Here is a 21717-nt window from a genome sequence, read left to right on the forward strand (position 1 = left end):
ATGTTATTGATTTTCTCATGTAGCTTCTAAATTAGGTGGGCATAACAATCTGGTAAAGTATAGCATAAGTGATGAATGAAGAACTTGAACTTTGTTTATATAAACCTTTAGAAACAAAGTTCTATGCAGAGATCTTTTTATGAAATCTGAAATCTTCCTAAGGGCTCATTCATGGTTTGGAAATTCCAAATTTGTGAAAAGATGTAATTTTGTAGACCGTTAGTAGTTCACACGTATGATCCCAACTGATGAGTGGTGTGTCACTATAGAAAAGTTGTTTGTGTTTTATAGGTTGAAAGAGGAGCTCTCTGCAAGTTCTGCGCTTATTCAGAATCTGAAAGCAGATATTCAGAGGAAGGAAGAAGATAATGCTGAGCTGAAAGAGAAACTGGCTGATGCCAAAAAGCAGATTAAGCAAGTACAGAAAGAGGTAGGCTATTAATTTAAATGATAAAATAGTTCTCCTTATATGTCAAGTTTAGACACTGATTTTAGGATTGAACAGAACATTTGTCAACTTCAAATTTTTCTGAAAATAAGAACAGTTATTTCACAAAAGAAAACTTAATCAGCTTAAATAAACTAAGGAATCTGTCAAACATTAAAAAAAGTATGTGCCTCATGGAGGATTGGAATCTTTTGTTTCTCTTAGGACTTCTATGTTCAAGTTTCTCACCTAAAAGTAAAAGCAAACTTGAAAGTGCAGATAGTATTTAGGAGAGTATGCAGTACCATTTAACAAATTTTTATTATAGTTTAATTTTAAAATGGGAAATGCAGTCACATGATTCTAAAATCAAAATATGCATACTTAATATATTTTGAGGGAAAAAAATTCCCCCACCTCCCAGCCATCAAGTTTTTTTCCAAAGCATCAAATGTTATCAATTCCTTTTTTTTACTTTTACCCCCTTCCATCCTTTCTCTTATAAAAAATAAAAACATCCTGTAAATGCTGTTGTAAATGTCAGTTTTTTCATTTAGAATTACATCTTGGCTGTCATTTAATGTCAGGATATAAAAAGTCTCCAATGAAACTTTTTTATGATGACAAAATGTGTTTACAATTAGTTAATTATCTCCTGTTGTTGAACAATTCAGATAGTTCCTACTCTGCCAATTTTAAGTATGTAGCAGTGTCGTTTTGAACATTCGCAAGTCTTTCTATGGTATAATTCCTAAAAGTAGGATTTGTGGGTCAGTGGTCTATTTATACGTTTGTAATTTTTATATTTTTTATGCTCTTTGGAGGTTAATGCCGATTTACACACCAGAAGCATGTATGAGAATTAAGAGTATCTTTTTCTCTATACCCTTATCTACAAAGTAATATTTTATCATACTTTCTCGATATTTGCTAATTTAACAGTGTGTCTGAATATAATTCTCATTTCTTTAATTATTAGTGAACATATTTTTGTTTAAAAGCTGTTTGTATTTTTTGTTTCCATGAATTGTATTCATATCCTTTTCCTTTTTAGTTTGGGTTATTGGCTTTATTGTTATTGTTTTATAAGAGCTTATTACACATTCAGGAAATTTAGCCTTTTAAGGATATAAATTGCATATTCCTTCACCACTTAGCCATTTTTTCTGATTTTGATTGTGGGTATTTTTTGCCTTGGAGCAAATTTTGATTTGCATAAATTTAAACATATTTTTCTTTTATGGCTGCTTTATTTTATGTTGTACTAGACCTTTTCTAAAAGCTGAAACAGTTTTAAAGAATTACATTTTTTATTACTATGAGTTGGTTACAAAAGAATACTTAATGTGTAAGATCTAAAAAAATTGATACAACAATTGCTTGTAGGTCCCATCCCTATTCTGTTTCTACTCCCACAGAAGTTTATACTGAATGTTTTTATGTTTCTTTTTTGTAACTTTAAAATATGTAATTAAAACTATAGTTTTTAAATCTCTAAACAGCATATTGTATTTTTCTGAGACATTTTTTACATCATATTCCTCAGATTCATTTATGTATAATTGTAATTAATCACTTTTATTGCTGTATAATACTCCCTTGTGTGACATATTATAATTTATCCATTCTGTTGACTGATTACAGCATTTCCTTCATGTTGCTCTTACAGCCTGTGTTCCTGTTTTATACATTACTTTGACAGTTAAGCAAGAGTTTATATTCCAAGGGTTAGATTGCTGTGTCACAGAATGTGAAGGGGTATCTCATTCTGCTTTGAAAATGTATTCTTCTGATTGCAGATGAAGTGCAGTATCAATTATGTTTTTATTGGCTATTTCTCTATTCCAGTTTCCACTCTAAAATTTATTCATTCATATAATTTTTTAATTGTGCTATTCTTTTTATTATTATTATTATTGTGTAGGATTTCTTTATTCTTGATTCTCATTTTTCATCAGTTAAATATGTTGCAGACTTTCTAGTTTGGCTATTGTCTTTTAATGATTGGAATTTTTTATTCTAATAGCATTATATTTTTTCCTTTTTAAAAATTAATTAAATTGAAGAAATGATTTAAAAAAATTTTCTCCCTGTCTACCTAATCCCTCCCCCCCCATCTCCTAACCTCAGGTAACCACTAGTCCATTGTCTATGTCATGAGTCTCTGTTTGTCCTGTTAATTTGTTACTTTTAGGTTTATATTCCACATATAAGTGATATCACATGATTTTCAACTTTTTCTGTCTGGCTTATTTTCCTTAGTATGATTATTTTAAGGTCCATCCATGTTGTCGCAAATAGCAGTATCTTATCTCTTCTTATGGCTGAGTAATATTCCATTGTATATTTGAACCACAGCTTCTTTAGCCAGTCATCTATCATAGGACACTTCGGTTGCTTCCATGTCCTGGCCACTGTGAATAATAAATACTGCTACGAACATCAGTATGCAAATACCTTTTCAGATATGGGTTTTCAAGACTTTGGGGTAAATACCCAGTAGAGGGATTGCAGGATCATCTTATGGTAGATCAATTCTTAGTTTTTTGAGGAACCTCCATATTATTTTCCATAGTGGCTGTACCAATTGCAGTCTTACCAGCAGTGTATGAGGGTTTCTTTTTCTTTGCTTCCTCTCTAACATTTGTTATTACTTGTCCTGTTGATTATACCTATTCTAACAAGTATGAGATGGTATCTCATTGTGGTTTTGATTTGCATTTCCCTAATAGCTAGCGATGTTGAGCATCTTTTCATATATTTGTTGGCCATCTCTATGTGCTCTAGGGAGAAGTGTCTGTTCAGGTCTTTTTTTTTGGATTGGATTGTTTTTGTTGTTGTTGTTTTGAGTCGTGCGAGTTCTTTGTGTATTTTGGATATTAGACTCTTATTGGTGGTGTTGCTTACAAATATATTTTCCCATTCGGATGGTTGTTCTTTACCTTGTTGATGGTTTCTTTTGCTGAGCAGAAGTTTTTTGGTTCGATATAGTCCTATCCAATTATTTTTGCTTTCAGTTCCCTTGCTTTGAGGTCATATTTATAAAATCCTCTTTAAGTCCAAGGTCCTTGAGTTTAGTTCCTGTTTTCTTCTGTGCATTTTATTCTTTCAGGTCTTATATTCAGGTCCTTGATCCATTTTGGGTTAATTTTGGTATATGGTGATAGACAACAGTCTAGTTTCATTCTCTTGCAGGTGGCTTTCCAGTTTTCTCAGCACTGTTTACTGAAGAGGCTTTCCTTTCTCCACTATGTTTTTTGCCTTTTTTTGTCGAAAATTATTTGCCCATATAAATAGGCATTTACTTCTGGACTCTCGATTCTGCTACATTGGTCTGTGTGTCTGTTTTGCTGCCAATACCATGCTGTTTTGATTACTGTCGCTTTGTAGTATAATTCGAAGTCAGGCAGAGTGATGCCTCCAGCCTCGTTCTTTTTACTCAGGATGACTGACAGTTCAGGCAGGGTCTTTTGTGCTTCTATACAAATCTCATGATCCATTTTTTAAAAAATGTTGATGAGATTTTGATGGGAATTGCATTAAATCTGTATAATGCTTTAGGTAATCAGGTCATTTTATATGTTGATTCCTCTCCAATCCAAGAACACGAGATGTCTTTCCATTTCTTTGTATCTTCTTCGATTTCTTTTATAGTTTTCATTATATAGGTTCTTCACATGTTTTATTAAATTTACTCCTAGGTATTTTATTCTTTTTGTTGAAATTGCAAAAGGAATTAATTTTTTCCACTTCTTTTTCCGACACTTCATTATTAGAGTACAGGAATGCTATGGATTTTCGAACATTGATTTTGTATCCAGAAACTTTACCATATTTGCTTATTGTTTCTAGTAGTGTTCTTGTGGATTCTTTAGGGTTTTCTATATAGAGAATCATGTCATCTGCAAACGGTGACAGTTTGATTTCTTTGTTTCCTATTTGGATGCCTTTTATATGTCTCTCTTGTCTGATTGTACTCTCTAGGACCTCCAATATTATATTGAATAACAGTGCCGATAGTGGACAGCCTTGCCTTGTTCCTGATCTTAGAGGGAAAGTTTTGAGCTTTTTGCCACTAAGTATAATGTTGGCTGAGGATTTGTCATACATGGCCTTTATTATATTAAGTTACTTGCCTTCTATACCGATTTTGTTAAGTGTTTTGATCATAAATGGGTTCTGTATCTTGCCAAAGGCTATTTCTGCATCTATTGATATGGTTCTTATTTTTTAATTTGTTTATGTGGTGTATCTCATTCGATTTGCATATTTTGAACCATTCCCGTCCCTCTGGATGAAGTCCACTTGGTTGTGGCATATAATCTTTTTAATATGTTGCTGTATTTGGTTTGCTAGTATCTTATTTGGGATTTCTGTTTCTGTGTTCTTGAGAGATATTGGTTAATAGTTTTTGTGTGTGTGTATTATCTTTACCTGGTTTTGGTATCAGGGTGATATTAGCCTCATAAAATGAGTTGGGAAGTATTACCACTTCTTCAATTTTTTTGGAAGAGTTTGAGGAAAACAGGTATTAAATCTTCTTTGAATGTTTGGTAGAATTCACTGGTGAAGCCATCTGGTCCTGGACTTTTACTTTTTGGTAGGTTTTTGATGATCGTTTCAATTTCCATACTGCTAATCAGTCTATTTAGATTTTCCAGTTCTTGATTCAGTCGTGGAAGGTTGTATTTTTCTACGTACTGGTCCATTTCTTCTAGGTTAGTAAATTTGGCGTTATGTACTTTTTCATAGTATTCTTATATGATCTTTTGTATTTCTGCGGCGTCTGTCATTATTTCTCCTCTTTCATCCCTAATTTTGTTTATTTGTGTCCTTTCTCATTTTTTTTAGTGAGTCTAGCCAGAGGTTTGTCAATTTTATCAACCTTCTCAAAGAACCAGCTCTTTGTTGTATTTATTTTTTTTCTATTTTTTTTTTTGTTTGTTTTCAATTTCATTTATTTCTGCTCTAATTTTGATTATTTTTTTCCTTCTGCTGACTTTAGGCTTCATTTGTTCCTCCTTTTCTAGTGTTTTAAGATGAAGTGTTAAGTTGTTTATTTGGGCTTGTTCTTGTTTTTGGAGGTAGGCCCGTAATGATACGAACTTTCCTCTTATAACGGCTTTTGATATGTGGTGCTATCATTATCATTTGTTTCTATGTATCTCTTGATCTCTCTTTTTATTTCTTCTCTGACCCAGTTATTCTTCAGTAGCATGTTGTTTAATCTCTACATATTTGTTGTTCTTTCTGCTTTCTTTTTACAGTTAATCTCTAGTTTCAAGCATTATGATCAGAGAATATCATATGATTTTGACCCTCTTACATTTGTTGAGACTATCTCTGTGTCTCAGTATGTGGTTGATTCTTGAGCATGTTCTATGTGGACTAGAGAAGAATGTATAAGCAGCTGTTTGAGGATAAAAGGCTCTGTAAATGTCAGTTATGTCCATTTGGTCTCTCGTGTCATGTAAGGATGTTATTTCCTTATTAATTTTCTGTTTGGATGGTCTATACATATCCGACAGTGGGGTATTTAGGTCCCCTTCTATAATAGTGTTTTGGTCTGTTTCTCTTTTTAGCTCTGTTAGTAATTGCTTTACATATTTCGAGGCTCCCTGATTGGAGCATAGATATTAATAAGTGTTGTGTCTTCTTGGTGCATGATTCCCTTTATCATTAGGAATTATCCCTCAGTATCTTTCTTTACTTTTTTTATTTTGAAGTCTATTTCGTTCGATATTAGTACCCCTACTCCCACTGTTTCTCTGAATGCCATTTCCTTGAAATATCATTTTCCACCCTTTCACTCTGAGCCTGTATTTGTCTTTGGAGCTGAGATGTGTCTCCTGGAGACAACATATGGTTGATTTTTTTTTTTTTTTGATCCATTCTGTAACTCTGTGCCTTTTTATTGGTGAGTTTAGTCCATTTACATTTAAGGTGATTATTGAAATATGAGGTCTTCGTATAGCCATTTTATCTTTTGCTTTCTGGTAGCTTGGTGTTTCCATTGCTTCCTTGTCCTTGTGTTTTTGTTTCCTTTATTTTGGTTGGTTTTTGTGGGTTTTCCCTCTGGTCCTTCTTGTTTTATGTTATGTACTTCGGTTCTGAATCTTTGGCATGTGGTTGCCATTACGTATATATATAGTTATTGTATGTACTGGTATGCTTTTATTTTTATAAATGGGATCAACTATATATAAATATTGCTTTTTAATTTATTCCATTTTTAAGGATTTTTTTTCTACTTATAGAGGTATCTCTTTTTATGTAATGTTTTACTGTATAGATGACTTTTTACAATTCTACAGTGGGAACTAAGAGTGTTTCCTATTTTTCAAAATAAACAATGTATAGCATCAATGCTAATAATAATAATAGGAGCTTATTCTGAATTCACATACATCATCTCATTTAATTCTCAGACAAATGTTAGGAGTAGGCACTGTTTTTAACTTCCATTGTTTGGATAAGGAAACATGCATTAAGAGATATAACTTGTCCAAGTTCATTTAGCTAGTAAGTGGCAGGGCCAGGATGGAAACTGAAGCAGCCCGATGTGCATCTTGGTGCAACACATAGTCTCTATTTATTATTGGCTGACAGTTTATTTCTGTAAAATCGATTAGGATGGTGTTTATTGCTGTAGTTCCATATTTTATAAGAAAGAGATAGAAGCAAATATTTATATTTATAAATATTTATTATAGTATATTTGGAACATATAGAGGGCCTAAAAAGAATGTAAAAATCCCAGGAAACCAAATCACATAGAGCCATTATTATTATGACATCTTCATGATTATTTTGAAGGAGAACTTTTTTAAATTAATTTTTTTCAGTATTTGAGATCTGTACGACTGACAAAATGGAAATTGGCCTAAAGATGTACAGAGATTACCTTCGTTTCTCTCTTTTTTTTTGGTGAAGATTTTCATGCTAGTTTATGATGCTTTTGATTTCTCTAACAATTTTGTAGAATTAGGTACTGGTAACACCAAAAATCAGTTACCTCTCACATGGGTACCTTTTAATCACATAATTGTTTCATTTTTATCCTCTACATGCTATTATGAGTTTTAAATGCATATCTTGTATTACTGGATCATATTACTCAATAAACCTTGGAAATGTGAGCCAGTATTTTCCCTCTAGAATGTCTCCGTTGATTTTTCATTAATGATTTTGCTGTTGCATGCAAGGTGCTATGTTGATTCTTTTTTGAGAGAACTTACAGAATTTGATATTCTTTAAACTCTGAGTTCGATATGTTGTAAGAAGAAATGATTTCTTTATAGGCATTCTACTGCTGATCATTTGAAACTCATGTAGTATGTTAGAATATGTAATTTTTCTAATGAGTTTTTAAGGACATGAATCTTTAACCAGTGGCCATAAATTATAAACAACAAAAAGCAATTAGTATTTTAAAAATATTTCATTTGTTTTATAAACATTGTAGGTATCCGTTATGCGTGATGAGGAGAAGTTACTGAGGATTAAATTTAATGAACTGGAGAAAAAGAAAAACCAGTGTTCTCAGGATATAGATATGAAACAGCGAACCATTCAGCAACTCAAGGTAACAGTTTTGTTTTCAAAGATAGGTTAAATAGATTCTGTATATTTTAGTGTCTAAGTAAATATCAGTGTTTATAACATTCTCTTTTTGACTTTTTCTGGAATCAAAAAATAAATTGGTTAAAATTAAATAACTGCTAGTGATTTGCTTCTTGTGAATAGAGTATGGAAAATAAAAGTAGTAACTTTACAGTGGAGAAACCTGGCAGACACCACCTTAACCAAGTGTTCAAGAACAATATCACCAGTGGCAAGTCCTATCGATATATGTACTTCCTGATTTGATGTCACCAGAAGGGCACATCTGTGTGGTATTCTTCCCCCAAATTCATTACCTCAGTCTAATGGTGAGAAAACATAAGACAGACCCAAATAGAGGATGTCCTAAAAAATACCCGACCAGTAAAAACAATCAAAGTCATTAAAGAAAAGTTACCAAGGAACTATCACAGACTGGCAACTAAGGAGACGTAATGGCCAAGTGCAGTGTTGTATCCTGTATGGAACCCTAGAACTGAAAAAGGGCATCAGTGAAGAAACTGGTGAAATTCAAATAAAGTCTATACTGTTATTAATAGTAGTATAAGAATGCTAATTTCTTTTTTCTATACAAAAATGGTTGTTTCAATGTTCTAAACAGCTTCACAACGCAACTGCTGATTTTTCTGTGTCCAATGTTAGTTTCTTAATATTTAAATAAATATACCATGGTAGTAGAAGATGTTAATCTTAGGGGAAGCTAAGAGATTATACAGAAATCTCTCTATCTTTGTAACTCTTTTGCTAATCTTTTGTCATCTCCGCTATCTTTGTAAATCTAAAACTATTTCAAAAATAAAAGTAAAAAGAAAATAAAACTCAGGTCTTGTTAAAAACATTTTTTTAAAGGACAGTTAAGCAAACTTTCTAAACTTTCTAAATGGTTATATTTACTCCACATCAATTAGTTAGAAAAGGCAACAATAAAAGAAAAGTTGTATTCTTTGTATGTTTGCTTTTTAGTGAAGCAAACTAATGAATATTCAGGTATAAACATTTTATTTAAATTTTTAACTGATTAAAATACTAATAAAGCAATCTGTGCTCTTATAATATGATTTACAGTTTCCGAAGTGATTCATTCTAAGACTTACAAAGCGAGGGGTTAGTGCTGAAGTTAGATGAGATAAGGAGTGAGGTTAGATTACCTGACAGGTTAAAATTAGAATTGAAGGATTTCCAGTACCCATAATTTAATCTTACCTCTTAAGACTGGTTACTTTTCAAACCTTCCATCTACTTTCCATTTAGGGAATGGAGGGCCCTGTTCTTCTGTATTTTGAATTTACTGATAAGAAACTGTTTTGATTTTTCTTGTTCCTCCTTTGTTAAATACATAGTAAACCTCCATTTCCTTATTTTTGCTTTTTATAGTGAACACAGTAGCTTAAAAAGTTAAGTAAAATGAGCAGTAACTTTGAGATAGTATAAAAGTATAAAGTTATTATTTTTTTTCTTATTACACTCTCACTCTGCCCTTTTCTCCAAGGTAAAAGAAACTTGGAAACTTGAGACTAATAGCCTTGTAGGAGACAGATTTCAAACCTAATTTTGAACCCTGTTTTTAAATTCTACCATTAAATGTGTGTTTGTTACATTTGCATTTAATTCATATTCTTTCATTTTGCAGGAGCAGTTAAGTAATCAGAAAGCGGAAGAAGCTATACAGCAGTATGAGAAAGTATGCAAAGGTCAGGAGCAGACCTCTCCTTCTAGTACTAAAATGACTGGCAAAGTAGTTGTAATAACAATTGATTTAGCATTTTCCTTTGAAAATTCTAAAGTAAAGTAAGGGCAGCATATGCTGTAACTTTATCAAAAGAGAAAAACATTGATTCTGATGCATTATCAACGAGTAACTTTATGCTTGGAAAAATAAAACATTAAGAAATATTCAGTCAAAGCAACACTGATTTCTATCTAGGTAATGGCTAGTATTTTTGAAAAATAAAGACAGAGTTACGAATGGAATAGATTTCCAGACAAAATCATGTAAAGAATATAGTTCAAGTAAAATGTCTTTAAAATTATATTTTATGAAGTTTTAAAAAAACATTTATTTAGATTCAAATTGTATTTGCCAAATTATTCTTTTTTTAATTCAAATTGTATTGATTTTTTATTTAAAATGTTATAAAAATTCATTTTTAGATGATGTCTATATATTTCTGTTCATAAAATTATGCTGATTCCTTCCCATCACTCACCCCTTAACAAAAAATTGCATTTTTAGTTCCTAAGGCTTTCCCTGGCTTCTGTGTTTCTTTTAAATACTGAATGCCATTCACTTGGGTATCCTAATAAATTAAATTTTTTTTCAAAAAAATTGAGATACAATACATATACCATAAAATTTACCCTTTAAAAGTGTACATTTTAGTGGATTTAGCATATTCACAAGGTTGTACAATCACTACCACTATCTAATTCCAGAACATATTCATCACCCCCAAAAGAAACCCTATGCCCATAAGCCAGTCCCTGTCAACCACTAGTCTACTTTCTGTTTCTCTGGATTTGCCTGTTGTAGACATTTCGTGTAATTGGTTCATAGAATATGGCCTTTTGTGTCTAACTTTTTCACTTAGCATGTTTTCAGGTTTTATCCATACTGTAGCAGGTGTCAGTACTTACTATTTTTTACGGCCAACTAATATTCCATTATATGAATAGACCATATTTTATCTATCAGTTGATGATATAGATTGTTTCCACTTTTTGGCTTTTATGAATATTCGTGTACAAGTTTTTGGGTGAACATATGTTTTCAGTTCTCTTGGGGCTATATATCTGAGTGGAACCACTAGGTCATATGGTAACTATGTGTTTAACTTTATGAGGAACTGTTAAAATTTTCCACAGTGGTTATACCAGTTTATGTTTCTACCAGCAGTGGATAAGAGCTCCAGTTTCTCCATATTATTATTAACACTTGTTACTTTTTCATTTTTAAAGTTGATCTTTATTTGTTTCTTAGGGCTGCTGTAACAAAGTACTGTACACTAGGTTGCTTAAAACAATAGAAATTTATTCTCTCACAGTCTTGAGATCTAGAAATGCAAAACAAAAGTATTGATATGTTCCTTTTGAAGGTTATGGGGAAGAATCTTGTCTTTTCTAGTTTCTGGTGGTTGATGGCAATGTATCAGCATAACTCCAGTCTGCATTTGTTTTAATGTGGCCATCTTCACACTGGGTGTGCCTGTCTTCTCTCTATGTGTTTGTCCAGATTTCATTCCTCTTGTAAGCATATCAGTCATATTGAACTTAGAGCCCACCTCAATCCAGTATGATTTTATTACTGATTATGTTTGCAAAGAACCTATTTCCAAATAAGGTTATATTCATAGTGGGTGGACATAAATTTTTTGGGAATACTATTTAACCTAACATACTGAAAAGTTATTAAGTAGTATGTTGTGGTGATATGTCATATGTGCATTTCCCTAATGACTAATGATATTGAGAGTCTAGTCTTGAGCTATTGGTCATTTGTATATCTTCTTTGGATAAATGTCTGTTAAGTCCTTTGGCCATTTTTAAATTGGGTTGTCTTTTTATAATAGAGTTGTTAAGAGTTCTTTTTATGTTGTTGATACTAGACCCTTATCAGATAAATGATTTGCAGATGTTTTCTCCAATTCTTTGCGTTGTTTTTCACTTCCTTCATAGTGTCCTTTGATGTGTAAAAGTTCTTTAATATTGGTGAAGTCCAATTTACCTACTTTGTTTTGATTGCTCGTTCTTTAGGTGTGTGTCTAAGAAATGTTGCCTATACCAAAGTCAGCTAGGTTTTCTTCTAAGAGTTTTATAGTTTTAACTCTTATATTTAAATATAATTTTGTGTTTTGTGGGAGGTAAGGGTCTAACTTAGTTCTTTTAAGTACATGGAGACCAGCTGTCCCAGCACCATTTACTGAAATGACTGTTCTTTTCTCGCATTGCATTAGTCTTTGTGCTTTTGTTGAAAATCAGCTGACCATGAATGTGAAGGTTTGTTTATATCTGGACTCTCAATTTTGTTTCATTGATCTACATGTCTATCCTTATGCTGGTACCACACTGTATTGTTATTGTAGCTTTATATAATTTTTTAAATGAGAAGTGTGAATTCTCCCACCTTTGTTTTCCTTTTGCAAGGTTGTTTTGACTATTTTGGGCTTCTTGAATTTGTACATGAACTTTAGGAGCAGCTTGTCAGTTTCTGCAAATGAGCCAGCTGGAATTGATGGGGATTGTGTTAAATCTGAGGATCTATTAGGGGAAATTGCCAACCTAACAATATTAACCATGAATGCAGGGTATTGTTTCATTTAGCTAGACCTTGTATAATTTTTTTGATGATGTTTTTTAGTTTTCAGTATATAAGTTTTGCACATCTTTTGCTAATTTGTTTCTAAATATATTCTTTATAGTGCTTTTGAAAATGGAATTATTTTCTTAATACCATTTTTGGATTGTTCATTGCTAATATATAGACACATAATTGTTTTGATTATATTGGTCATGTATCCTGCAACCTTGCTGAACTAGTTTATGAGCTCTACTAGTGTTTTCTTTGCTTTTTTTGTGTGTGTGGATTCCTTAGGATTTTCTATATACAAGATCATGTCTTCTGCAAATAGTGTTACTTTTCTCTTCCCAATCTTTTTACCTTTTATTTTTCATTCTTGCCTAATTGCCCTGGTAACACCTCTAGAACAGTGTTGAATAGAAATGGTGACAGTGGACATCCTTGTTTTGTTTCTGGTATTAGGAGGAACTTTTTATTCTTTCACCATTATACATAATGTTAGGTGTGGTGTTTTGTAGATGCCTTTTATCATGTTTAAAAAGTTAGTTCCCTTCTTTCCTCATTTGTTGAGCATTTTTATCATGAGAGGATGTTGGATTTTGTCAAATGCTTTTTTCTGCATATATTAAAATTATCATATGATTTTATTCTTTATTAGTACAGTGTATTGTACTGATCGATTTTCATATATTCAACCAAACGTGCATTCCTGAGATAAATTCCGCTTGGTCTAGTGTATAATGCTTTTTATATGTTGCTAGATTCAGTTTGCTAATATTCTGTTGAGGTTTGCATCTATATTCATGGGAGATATTGTTCTATAGTTTCCTTTTCTTATACTGAGTGGTTTTGGAGTCTTATTGAATTCTGAACCTGATTGTCTCTTTCTGCCCAAACTATCTTAACTTTATTATCTGTGTTTCTACTGTGGATCACTTACTGTTTCCAATGTTTGGACCAGGGGTTAGCAAATGGCAGCCTTTTCACTAAATCTAGCTTACTGCCTAGTTTTGTAAATACAGTTTTATTGGAACATAGCAACACATTCTCTTCTGTATTATCTGTGGCTCTTTTTTTAAAATGGGAAAAAATTTATTGTAAAAAAGCCTTAAGTAATCTGAAAAAATTGGTTAGGCTAGAGGAGATAAAACTGATTTTAATATGTACACAAGAGAACCCTATTGCAAGGAATAGAATCCTTCCTGTGACCAAAGACATGATGTTGATCATAAATGAAACATAATTTCAGAGTTCAGTAAAGGGACTATTATATGCTAATTTAAGGTACCCTTTCAATTGCTTGTAAAGTTGAGATAATGATTCCAACTGTCTTAAGTTTTCCCAAATTTTAATTTAAAAAGAAGGGAGTCAGAAGGTTAATACCTGAATACCCTTTATTAGATACACTATTTTTTAATATGTTGCCATATTTGCATCTCTCTCATCTCTCATATATGTATAGAGTAAACCGAGCAACTTAAAAGGTATTTGCATGCATCAGTGGCGCTTTACACATAAATACTTTATCATGAAATTTATAAGGTAAAGACATTGTCTTACATAAGCACAATATCATCATATCTAAGAAAATTAATAGTACATTGTACAGTCTAGTCTTTGGTAATATGACCTCTTTTGACGAAAAGATTTTTTCAGACATTTTTGTTATAGACATCGCCATGAATGTTTTTGTCTTTGTGCACATATGTAAATATATTTATAGAGGAAATTTCTAGCAATGTAGTTGTTGGCCCAAATGATGCATATTTGAAATTTTGAAGACTATTGCTCTTCTGCCTGTCAAAATGGCTATACTAGTTTATATTCACACGATAGTATATAAAGAGCCTGTTTCCCCACATTTTGCCAGTATTAGGTATTACCAAACTTTAAGCTTATTGCTAGTATGATAAATGAAATGGTATCACATGATTTTAAGCTTTTGTACTTGTTTAGTAGACATCTGGAATGCTGGTATTCTGAAATAAAGTTGAACTATAACTGAGTATTTCTAATCTAGGGCTTTGCATGACATTTATGTGTCATTTTTATCTCTAGCTTGTGTAATGTCCTTTCTTTCTTCTTTGTACCTACCTGTTCTCAAATGTTATGCTTAAGCCTTTCCTCCTTGAATCCTTCCCAGGACATTATAGCTCTCATGATCCTCTCTCCTGAATGTTAAGCACTTGACTGCTTGTTCATTCGACAGTCACTTATTTAGCTATAACTCATAGCTATCACTATGATGAGATATCTGTCTCATAGCTGTCTTTATGTTGCTTTATTTTCTGTTTTTGTTTGTTGCCTATTTCTGGATTCTTTCCTGAAATAAAAGGTTAATTATTGGAGGCATTGACTGATAATGTAATTCTCTTTTTTCTTTCACTGCTCCTGCCTTTCAAATAATAAGTGGATAGCCATTGGCAAGTTATTGATGTCTTGGGACTTTCCTAATTGATAACTAGATATTTAAACTCTTTCATTCTGGTCCTCAAATTTAGTGCAAAATATAGAGTGGAAGAGGAAAGGGATTCTTTAAATAAACTTATAAAATTACTTAATTGTATAACATGAATATATTTGAAAACCACGCTTTTTGAAAGGAGTTGATATGATAATACCAAGATTCCTTTAATTCTAAGACGCCTCTTAGAATTAATACATCAATAGAGAGATATACTGAAAATTACTCATATGAGTAAAATTGTTTGTAAGGCATTATTGTCATTTTCCAAGGGCCAGAAACAATTTTCGTAAGGGCGGTCACACAGTCATTTCTGAAGAGCTGGTTTTAAAAACACTAGAAATAAACATTTCACTTTGAAGTTTTTTCTATAAAACAATTCTTGAGATTTAAAAACATGAGTCAAATTGGGACTGAGCCTTTTTTGTTTTTAGGCAATAAAAGTTTTAGTTTGAGAATATTAACACTAAAAATAAGTGTTTTGCCAAATAGTCTTTTTCTAAATCCCCAGATATGTGTTTATTAGTATTAATAGTTTTATATTATGAAAATTTGTTAATTTTATCTAAAAAGATTTCTTTTGCATCTATCCATCCATTCTTGTAATCCTCCAAGCATCCACCAGTACATCAGATATTTATTTGGTGCTTCATATATGCCAGTGCTGTTCTAGGCATTGAGAATGTAGCAGTGAGTAAGACAAAGTGTCTGTCTATATAGAGCTCATATTCTATTATAGTTAATAAATGTGTATTTTAATTTTAGAAGAACTCAAGAAAAATTGGGTATCTATATTTAGATGTAATTTCTAAAATGTTCACCCCAAATTTTTAGATCTAAATGTTAAAGAAAAAATAATTGAAGACATGCGAATGACCCTGGAAGAACAAGAACAAACTCAGGTAGAACAAGATAAAGTGCTCGAAGCTAAATTAGAGGAAGCTGAAAGTTTGGCCACAGGTAAAACAAGATTGCCCAAATATCTTAAGGCATGCACTTCCATTTTCTTATTTTCCTGGATATCTTTTAAAGTAGTATTTATAATAATTCATAGTGAAAAAGTATTTGTGTTTTTGGAATGTCCTGTCACTTGCCATCTTCCAATGTGATAAAAATTGTTTAAGTAAAATTGTATATAGTAAAGAAAGAATCAGGACATGTTCATAATAACTGGATGATAACACAGTATTCCCTGGACATTAAGAATAAACTCAACAGTTTTAAACCTCTGTCTAGTTCTTAGTATCATCTTGTATGTTTATCTCCATATCAATACTCTAATTTTGTCCTTTAGAATATCATCACAGTTTTTTTTATTTTTGAGAACTACATTATTTCCTCTATAATTAATGTTGACATTCGTTTATACTGTATGTTTTGATTACCATTCAATGGGTTTCCTAGAGGTCCTTGTAGATCCTCTTTTCTAAGAATCTGGAAAGAACTTTTAAAAATGCAGCCCTTGTATAGTCTTAGTTCTGTCCTAGTCTGTGTTCTTTACCTGGATTCTGCTGATTCTTGTATATAGCCCATGCCTCATATATCTCTAAATGTTATAACTTTTACATGTCCTTTAAAAAATAATTTTATATTTTCAAATCAGAATTGGAAAAATTGAAGGAAAAATGCAAAGATCTGGAAACCAAAAATAATGAAAGGTCAAGTAAAGAACTTGAGGATAATACAGACATACTTAATAAAAAGCTCAGTAAGCTTCAAGATGAGTTACAGGTATGATTTTATTTATATATGTATGTATCTGTATATATTCATTATGTTCCTCATGAGAGGAGAATTCTGTAAATATTTTATAATTAATTTAGATATGGGTAAAATAATTCATAGGAAGTATTAATATATTGATATAATTTTTTAGTATACTTTGAAATAACATGGGGAGGAAATTACCAAGACTCAAACTACTAATTGCCAAGGAATATACAGTGGTTGAATCTTCAATTTTATATTTTATGTATTTAATACTTAATACTTTCATACTACGCCTTATGTTTTTGTACCTATTTTTCTACTCCTTAAGCTTCTTACTTATCAAATATGGTTATAGAGAAGGTGACTATTAGGAAATGACTATTTGATTATTGTCACAATATATAATTATTAACTTGGAAAAGAATAGAGTAATGTATGTCTGAACACTGGAATATATTTGAAACCATACTATATAGAAGATATTCTGTTTTGCGTTTATATTTTTTTCCATGTTCAATTCTAACATACTATGTATAAAATACACCATGTAGAGAAAATGTTTTTTTAATGAGAGTTACCAAATATTACTTAAAATTTTGTGCATCAGAAGTCACATTCATAACTAGATTTGAGATTGAATAAAATATAATAATGATTTTGAAATGTTTGCTGCATCTAAATTACTTTCTTAATTTCAGGCTATCCATAATCAGATACTGAACAAATATAAAAAATTACTTTCTTTTGTGACTTAATTGTATATTCTAGAATTTACCCTTTCCACTGTGAAAATCCAAAAGAAACTAGAGCAAAGTAAATACTCCATTAATTATGAAAAAAATACATTAACTATATTGAGAATGTTCATATTAAGGAGTATTGGTATGCTTTGCATTGTTCTCAAATGACATAATCACTTATCTTAGATTATAGCCTTTGTAATCTAGGAATGGACTGTCATAGCTAATATAGTATAGTGGTTTTAGAAGCTTTTAAAGCAGCGATATATATCTATATATATTTCAGTGGTATTATTGTTTTTGTTTCAAATGAGATTTCCCTTGGATTTTGAATGTATAAATTAGATAGATGTCTTTGAATCCAAAAGGTATGTGGAAGCCACTTTGAAAATTACTAATCAACTACATTCTCTGTTCAGCTGTTCTCAGTGTTCTTCAAACTAATAAATGTCCTGAAACCCAAGTTATTTTTTATTTTGCATCCTGTATACCCAGGAATATTTTATTTTTGAAACTATACAATTAGAAATGACCATTCCTTTCTGGATCTCTCATTTTGGGTCTCTAACTCTTTCAGAAATTTAAATTGTTTATTTCTTCTTACACTCACTGATGAAAGAAAAGTCCTTAAATAATGGACTTCATAGCAAAGTAGAGTTCATAAGGGAAATATTGTATGGCAGGGGTCCCTAAACTCCAGGCCGCAGACCAGTACCAGTCCATGGTCTGTTAGGAACTGGGCCACCCAGCAAGAGGTGAGCGGCAGCCAAGCAAAGCTTCATCTGTATTTGCAGCCACTCCCCAGCACGAGCATCACTGCCTCAGCTCCACCTCATATTATTAGGCATTAGATTCTCACAGGAGCACTGGTCCCTGGTCCCAAAAAGGTTGACCACTGTATAGGAAAGCAAACCAGCAACGTTCATTTTATAATCTGAAATAAACTCTGATCTTGTCATTGTTGAAAGAAAAGCATTTAAGTTTTTAAAAAAGTGAAAAATAATGGGTGTATGAAAATGATATAAAAATGGTTTTATTATCTACTTAAGCATGTGATAGTTATTTGTACTGTTTATATATACAGGAATCTGAACAGAAATATAACTCTGACAGAAAGAAATGGTTAGATGAAAAAATGATTCTTATCACTCAAGCAAAAGAAGCTGAGAATCTACGAAACAAAGAGATGAAAAAATATGCTGAAGACAGAGAACGTTGTTTAAAGCAACAAAATGAAGTGGTTGGTAGCAATTATACTTTCTCTTTGATGTATTACACCTGCTTTCTTTGGTGTGTTAAATTTATCCCTGGGGTTCTTATCAATCTCTGCATGGCTGACTGTTTTATTTTTTAAAGGCAGCTTTTGTGTTTGTGTTTTGAATAAAAAAGGGCCTGTGTAATAAACTTGACAAGCTCAGCAGGGGCCACATAGTAGACTTGACAAGCTCAGTGACCAAAAGTTAACCACATAGGATAATCCGATTACTGATTCCTAACTGGGCAGGCCATGGTGGATGGATACTCACTTCCCAGGCCTATAGGTTCTTTAGCAAAGGTCAATCTTCACCTTAAGTGAGCTCTGTCCATTGTTCTTATGCAGCTCAGATAACATACCTTTGAAATGTCAGAGTAATTTTCTTTTCTAGACTTGTAAGGCACAGCCACAGGCACCAGAGCACAAGGCCCTCAGCGCATGAGACCACAGAACCCCTCATTGTTACTTTGTTCTCCGAATACCATCTCTATGTGCTGTAAATGTTATTAACTATCCTGTACCCACCAGTGTAAAAGAAGTATGTGTTACTCCATTTTCCTTTTTATCCAATCCTAGAGACTTCCCCACTTTCCTATCTCCTGCCTCCTTAGTCTTCCACAATGGATTTCATGTACCTTACATTTTCTCCTTTAATTCTAATGTGTAAAAGGGACTGCAAAACTTCCAATCTCCTGAGCATTTTCTCAATCCATCGAGATCTTGTTTCTGTTCATATCCTTAAAAATTCAGCTCTAACTTTTATGATAAAATTTTTCTCTGGGTTTTAAATGTTCTTTTGTTGGCACAAGATGACTCTTCTGTCTCAATTTATCTTATAGTTCACTTATGTTCTTATTTTAACTTTTCAGCCTAGTAAGCAAGTTGAGGAAATACCTAATTTCTGTCTAGATACAGAACTTAAAAATCTCTTCCTTTTGCTTGCCACAAGATTATTTGTGGATTATATTGTAAAACTTTTTTTTGCATTTTGAAGTGTAGATTCTACTAACATGGTATATATATTATCTCATATGCCAGTTTTGTCAGGACTTATTTTTTACAGTCAACAAGTTTCTAGCATACGATAGTTAGAAATGACCTTCAGTTTTACATTGACTAGCTTTATGTCCTGTAGTGATTCTATCTTAGCTTGCTTTATTTCCTCCTTGTTTAAACTGACAGCTTAATCTGTTTGACACCCAATGTTGACCATCAGAAAAAAGAGGTTCAATGATCCTAGGTAAACTATTGAGCAACACATTAATATCTTTAAATGAAAAACTGGCTATTTACAGTGATAGTAATTTGGCAGTAATTGCATTGTCATCTGTTGGTATTTCCTTTGTTAATGACAAAATTTTACTAATAACAGCTAAACCTTATAGTGAAAACAGGAATATTAATTTTGAAAAGGTTAAGGATGATTTCCCCCACTGATTTTTAAAAACATTTTCACCTTTTTATTTCAAAATCATTTTTATTTACTGGAAAGTTGCTTAACTAGTAGAGAATTCCTGTATACCCGTTACCCAACTTGTGATGTTGGCATCTTATGTAACAACAGTGTAGTGATCAAAACCAACAAATTAAAATGATTATAGTACAGTTAGCTAAGTTATAGATCTTACTAAAATTCCACCTAATTTCCCAGTAATGTTTTTTCTGGGTTTAGGATCTAATTCAAGATCCTACATATTTATTTGTTATCTTTCCTTAGAGTCTCGACTCTTTTTGTCATATGCCAAATCATATGACAAATACTTAGACTAATGCTTGTCATTACTAAAGCTCCGAGATGTCAGTATGTTTCGTTTCATGTGATTGGAGGTGTGCCTTCAGGAAGTGTTGGTTTAAGCAGGATTCTGATGCATCTGTATTAACAAGAAAGGTTCTTGCTGGTTCTCTGTTCCTGTGCCACAGCCCAACACACTGTTCTAAGCAATAGTAAGATTCAAGAAATGAAACCAAAACTGTCGGCTGTCACAGACACTCCAGTTCCAAACCAGGAATAGAGCCACTCTCTTTTCCCAGTCAGTGGTCCATGTGTCAGCAAGTAAAGCTACTTTGAAGTTTTAATACTAGAGGAAGCTAGCTGCTTCATTTTCCCATATATTTCTTTACAGTCATACCTAGGATAAATGTGTCTGCCATATTTAAGAAATAAATTGTTGACTTTTTAAGTTTTTAAAATTGTAACATATAACAGTAAGTAAACAAAACAAACATAGTTCATTGAATTATTATAAAGCCAGTACCCATTTAACTATGACCCAGTTCAAGATAAAGAACATTGCCAGCACTGCAGAGGCCATCTCTTCTACTGCTTCCCCAACGACAGTAACAATTCTTTTAATGTTTTAGTTTAATGCTTTGCTTTGGGCCATTTTTGAATTTTACATCAATGGAAACATAATTTGTCTGTTCCTAGCTTTTCTCACTCGGTGTTGTTTGTGAAATCATTAATGTTATTTTATGTAGTTGGAGTTAGTCCATTTTCATTGCCGAATGTTTCAGCATATGACTCTACCACAGTCTGTTCGTTTTAATGTTGAATATAGGTGGGTTATTTCTTGTTTGAGGCTGTTGAATAAATTTTACAAACATTTGCACATTTAGTGCACATGTGCATGTATTTTTTGCATATTTAGCTAAGAATAGAATTGCTAGGTATAGGGTTTACATATGTGGAACTCTAGTAGAATGCCACACTGACTTTCCAAGTAGTTATACCTATTTATACTCCAACTGATACTGTAGTTGCTGTATAGTTGCACCAACACATGGTGTTATCAGTCTTTTTTTATGGCTTTGATGCACTTTTTCCTAATTAGTCAGGTTGAAGATGGTTTCATTTGTTCATTGGTTCTGCTTTCACATGTCCCGTTGCCTACTGTTTTCTCTTGAAATGTCCAGCTTTTTCTTGTTGATGTAGGAGTTGCTTATACTTCCTGGACAGGAACCCTTTGTAATGTACAGCAAGTTCCCTCTTTCAAATCTCTAGTTTACTTTTTTACTCTCTTATTGCCTTTTTATGAAGAATGTATAATCTTGAACTTAGTTGATTTTCCCAATCTTTTCATTAATGAACTCCAAGGACGGGAAGAAGTTCTCATACTTAGATCATAGAAATGATTTTTGTGTTGATGTGAGATAAGAGTGAATGGGAGCAGAGTTTGCCACCCCCAAAATATGCTGCTTTAGGAT

The 21717-nt window shown here is 32.2% G+C and overlaps 1 protein-coding gene across 7 annotated transcripts in view; it reads left to right on the forward strand.

The window, feature by feature from the left end:
• The window catches only part of KIF20B (kinesin family member 20B), a 68874-nt gene that overhangs the window by 34049 nt on the left and 13108 nt on the right, over positions 1-21717 (forward strand). For all 7 annotated transcript variants that reach the window (XM_016127939.2, XM_036223628.1, XM_016127941.2 and 4 more), the window contains 6 exons: positions 292-430; positions 7893-8012; positions 9681-9741; positions 15643-15768; positions 16412-16539; positions 18343-18498. In XM_016127939.2, coding sequence (XP_015983425.2) covers positions 292-430; positions 7893-8012; positions 9681-9741; positions 15643-15768; positions 16412-16539; positions 18343-18498 — 730 coding nt within the window. The remainder of the gene's footprint in view (positions 1-291; positions 431-7892; positions 8013-9680; positions 9742-15642; positions 15769-16411; positions 16540-18342; positions 18499-21717) is intronic.

Source organism: Rousettus aegyptiacus, unplaced genomic scaffold (genome assembly GCF_014176215.1).
Source record: "Rousettus aegyptiacus isolate mRouAeg1 unplaced genomic scaffold, mRouAeg1.p scaffold_m13_p_6, whole genome shotgun sequence".
NCBI classification, from domain to species: domain Eukaryota; kingdom Metazoa; phylum Chordata; class Mammalia; order Chiroptera; family Pteropodidae; genus Rousettus; species Rousettus aegyptiacus.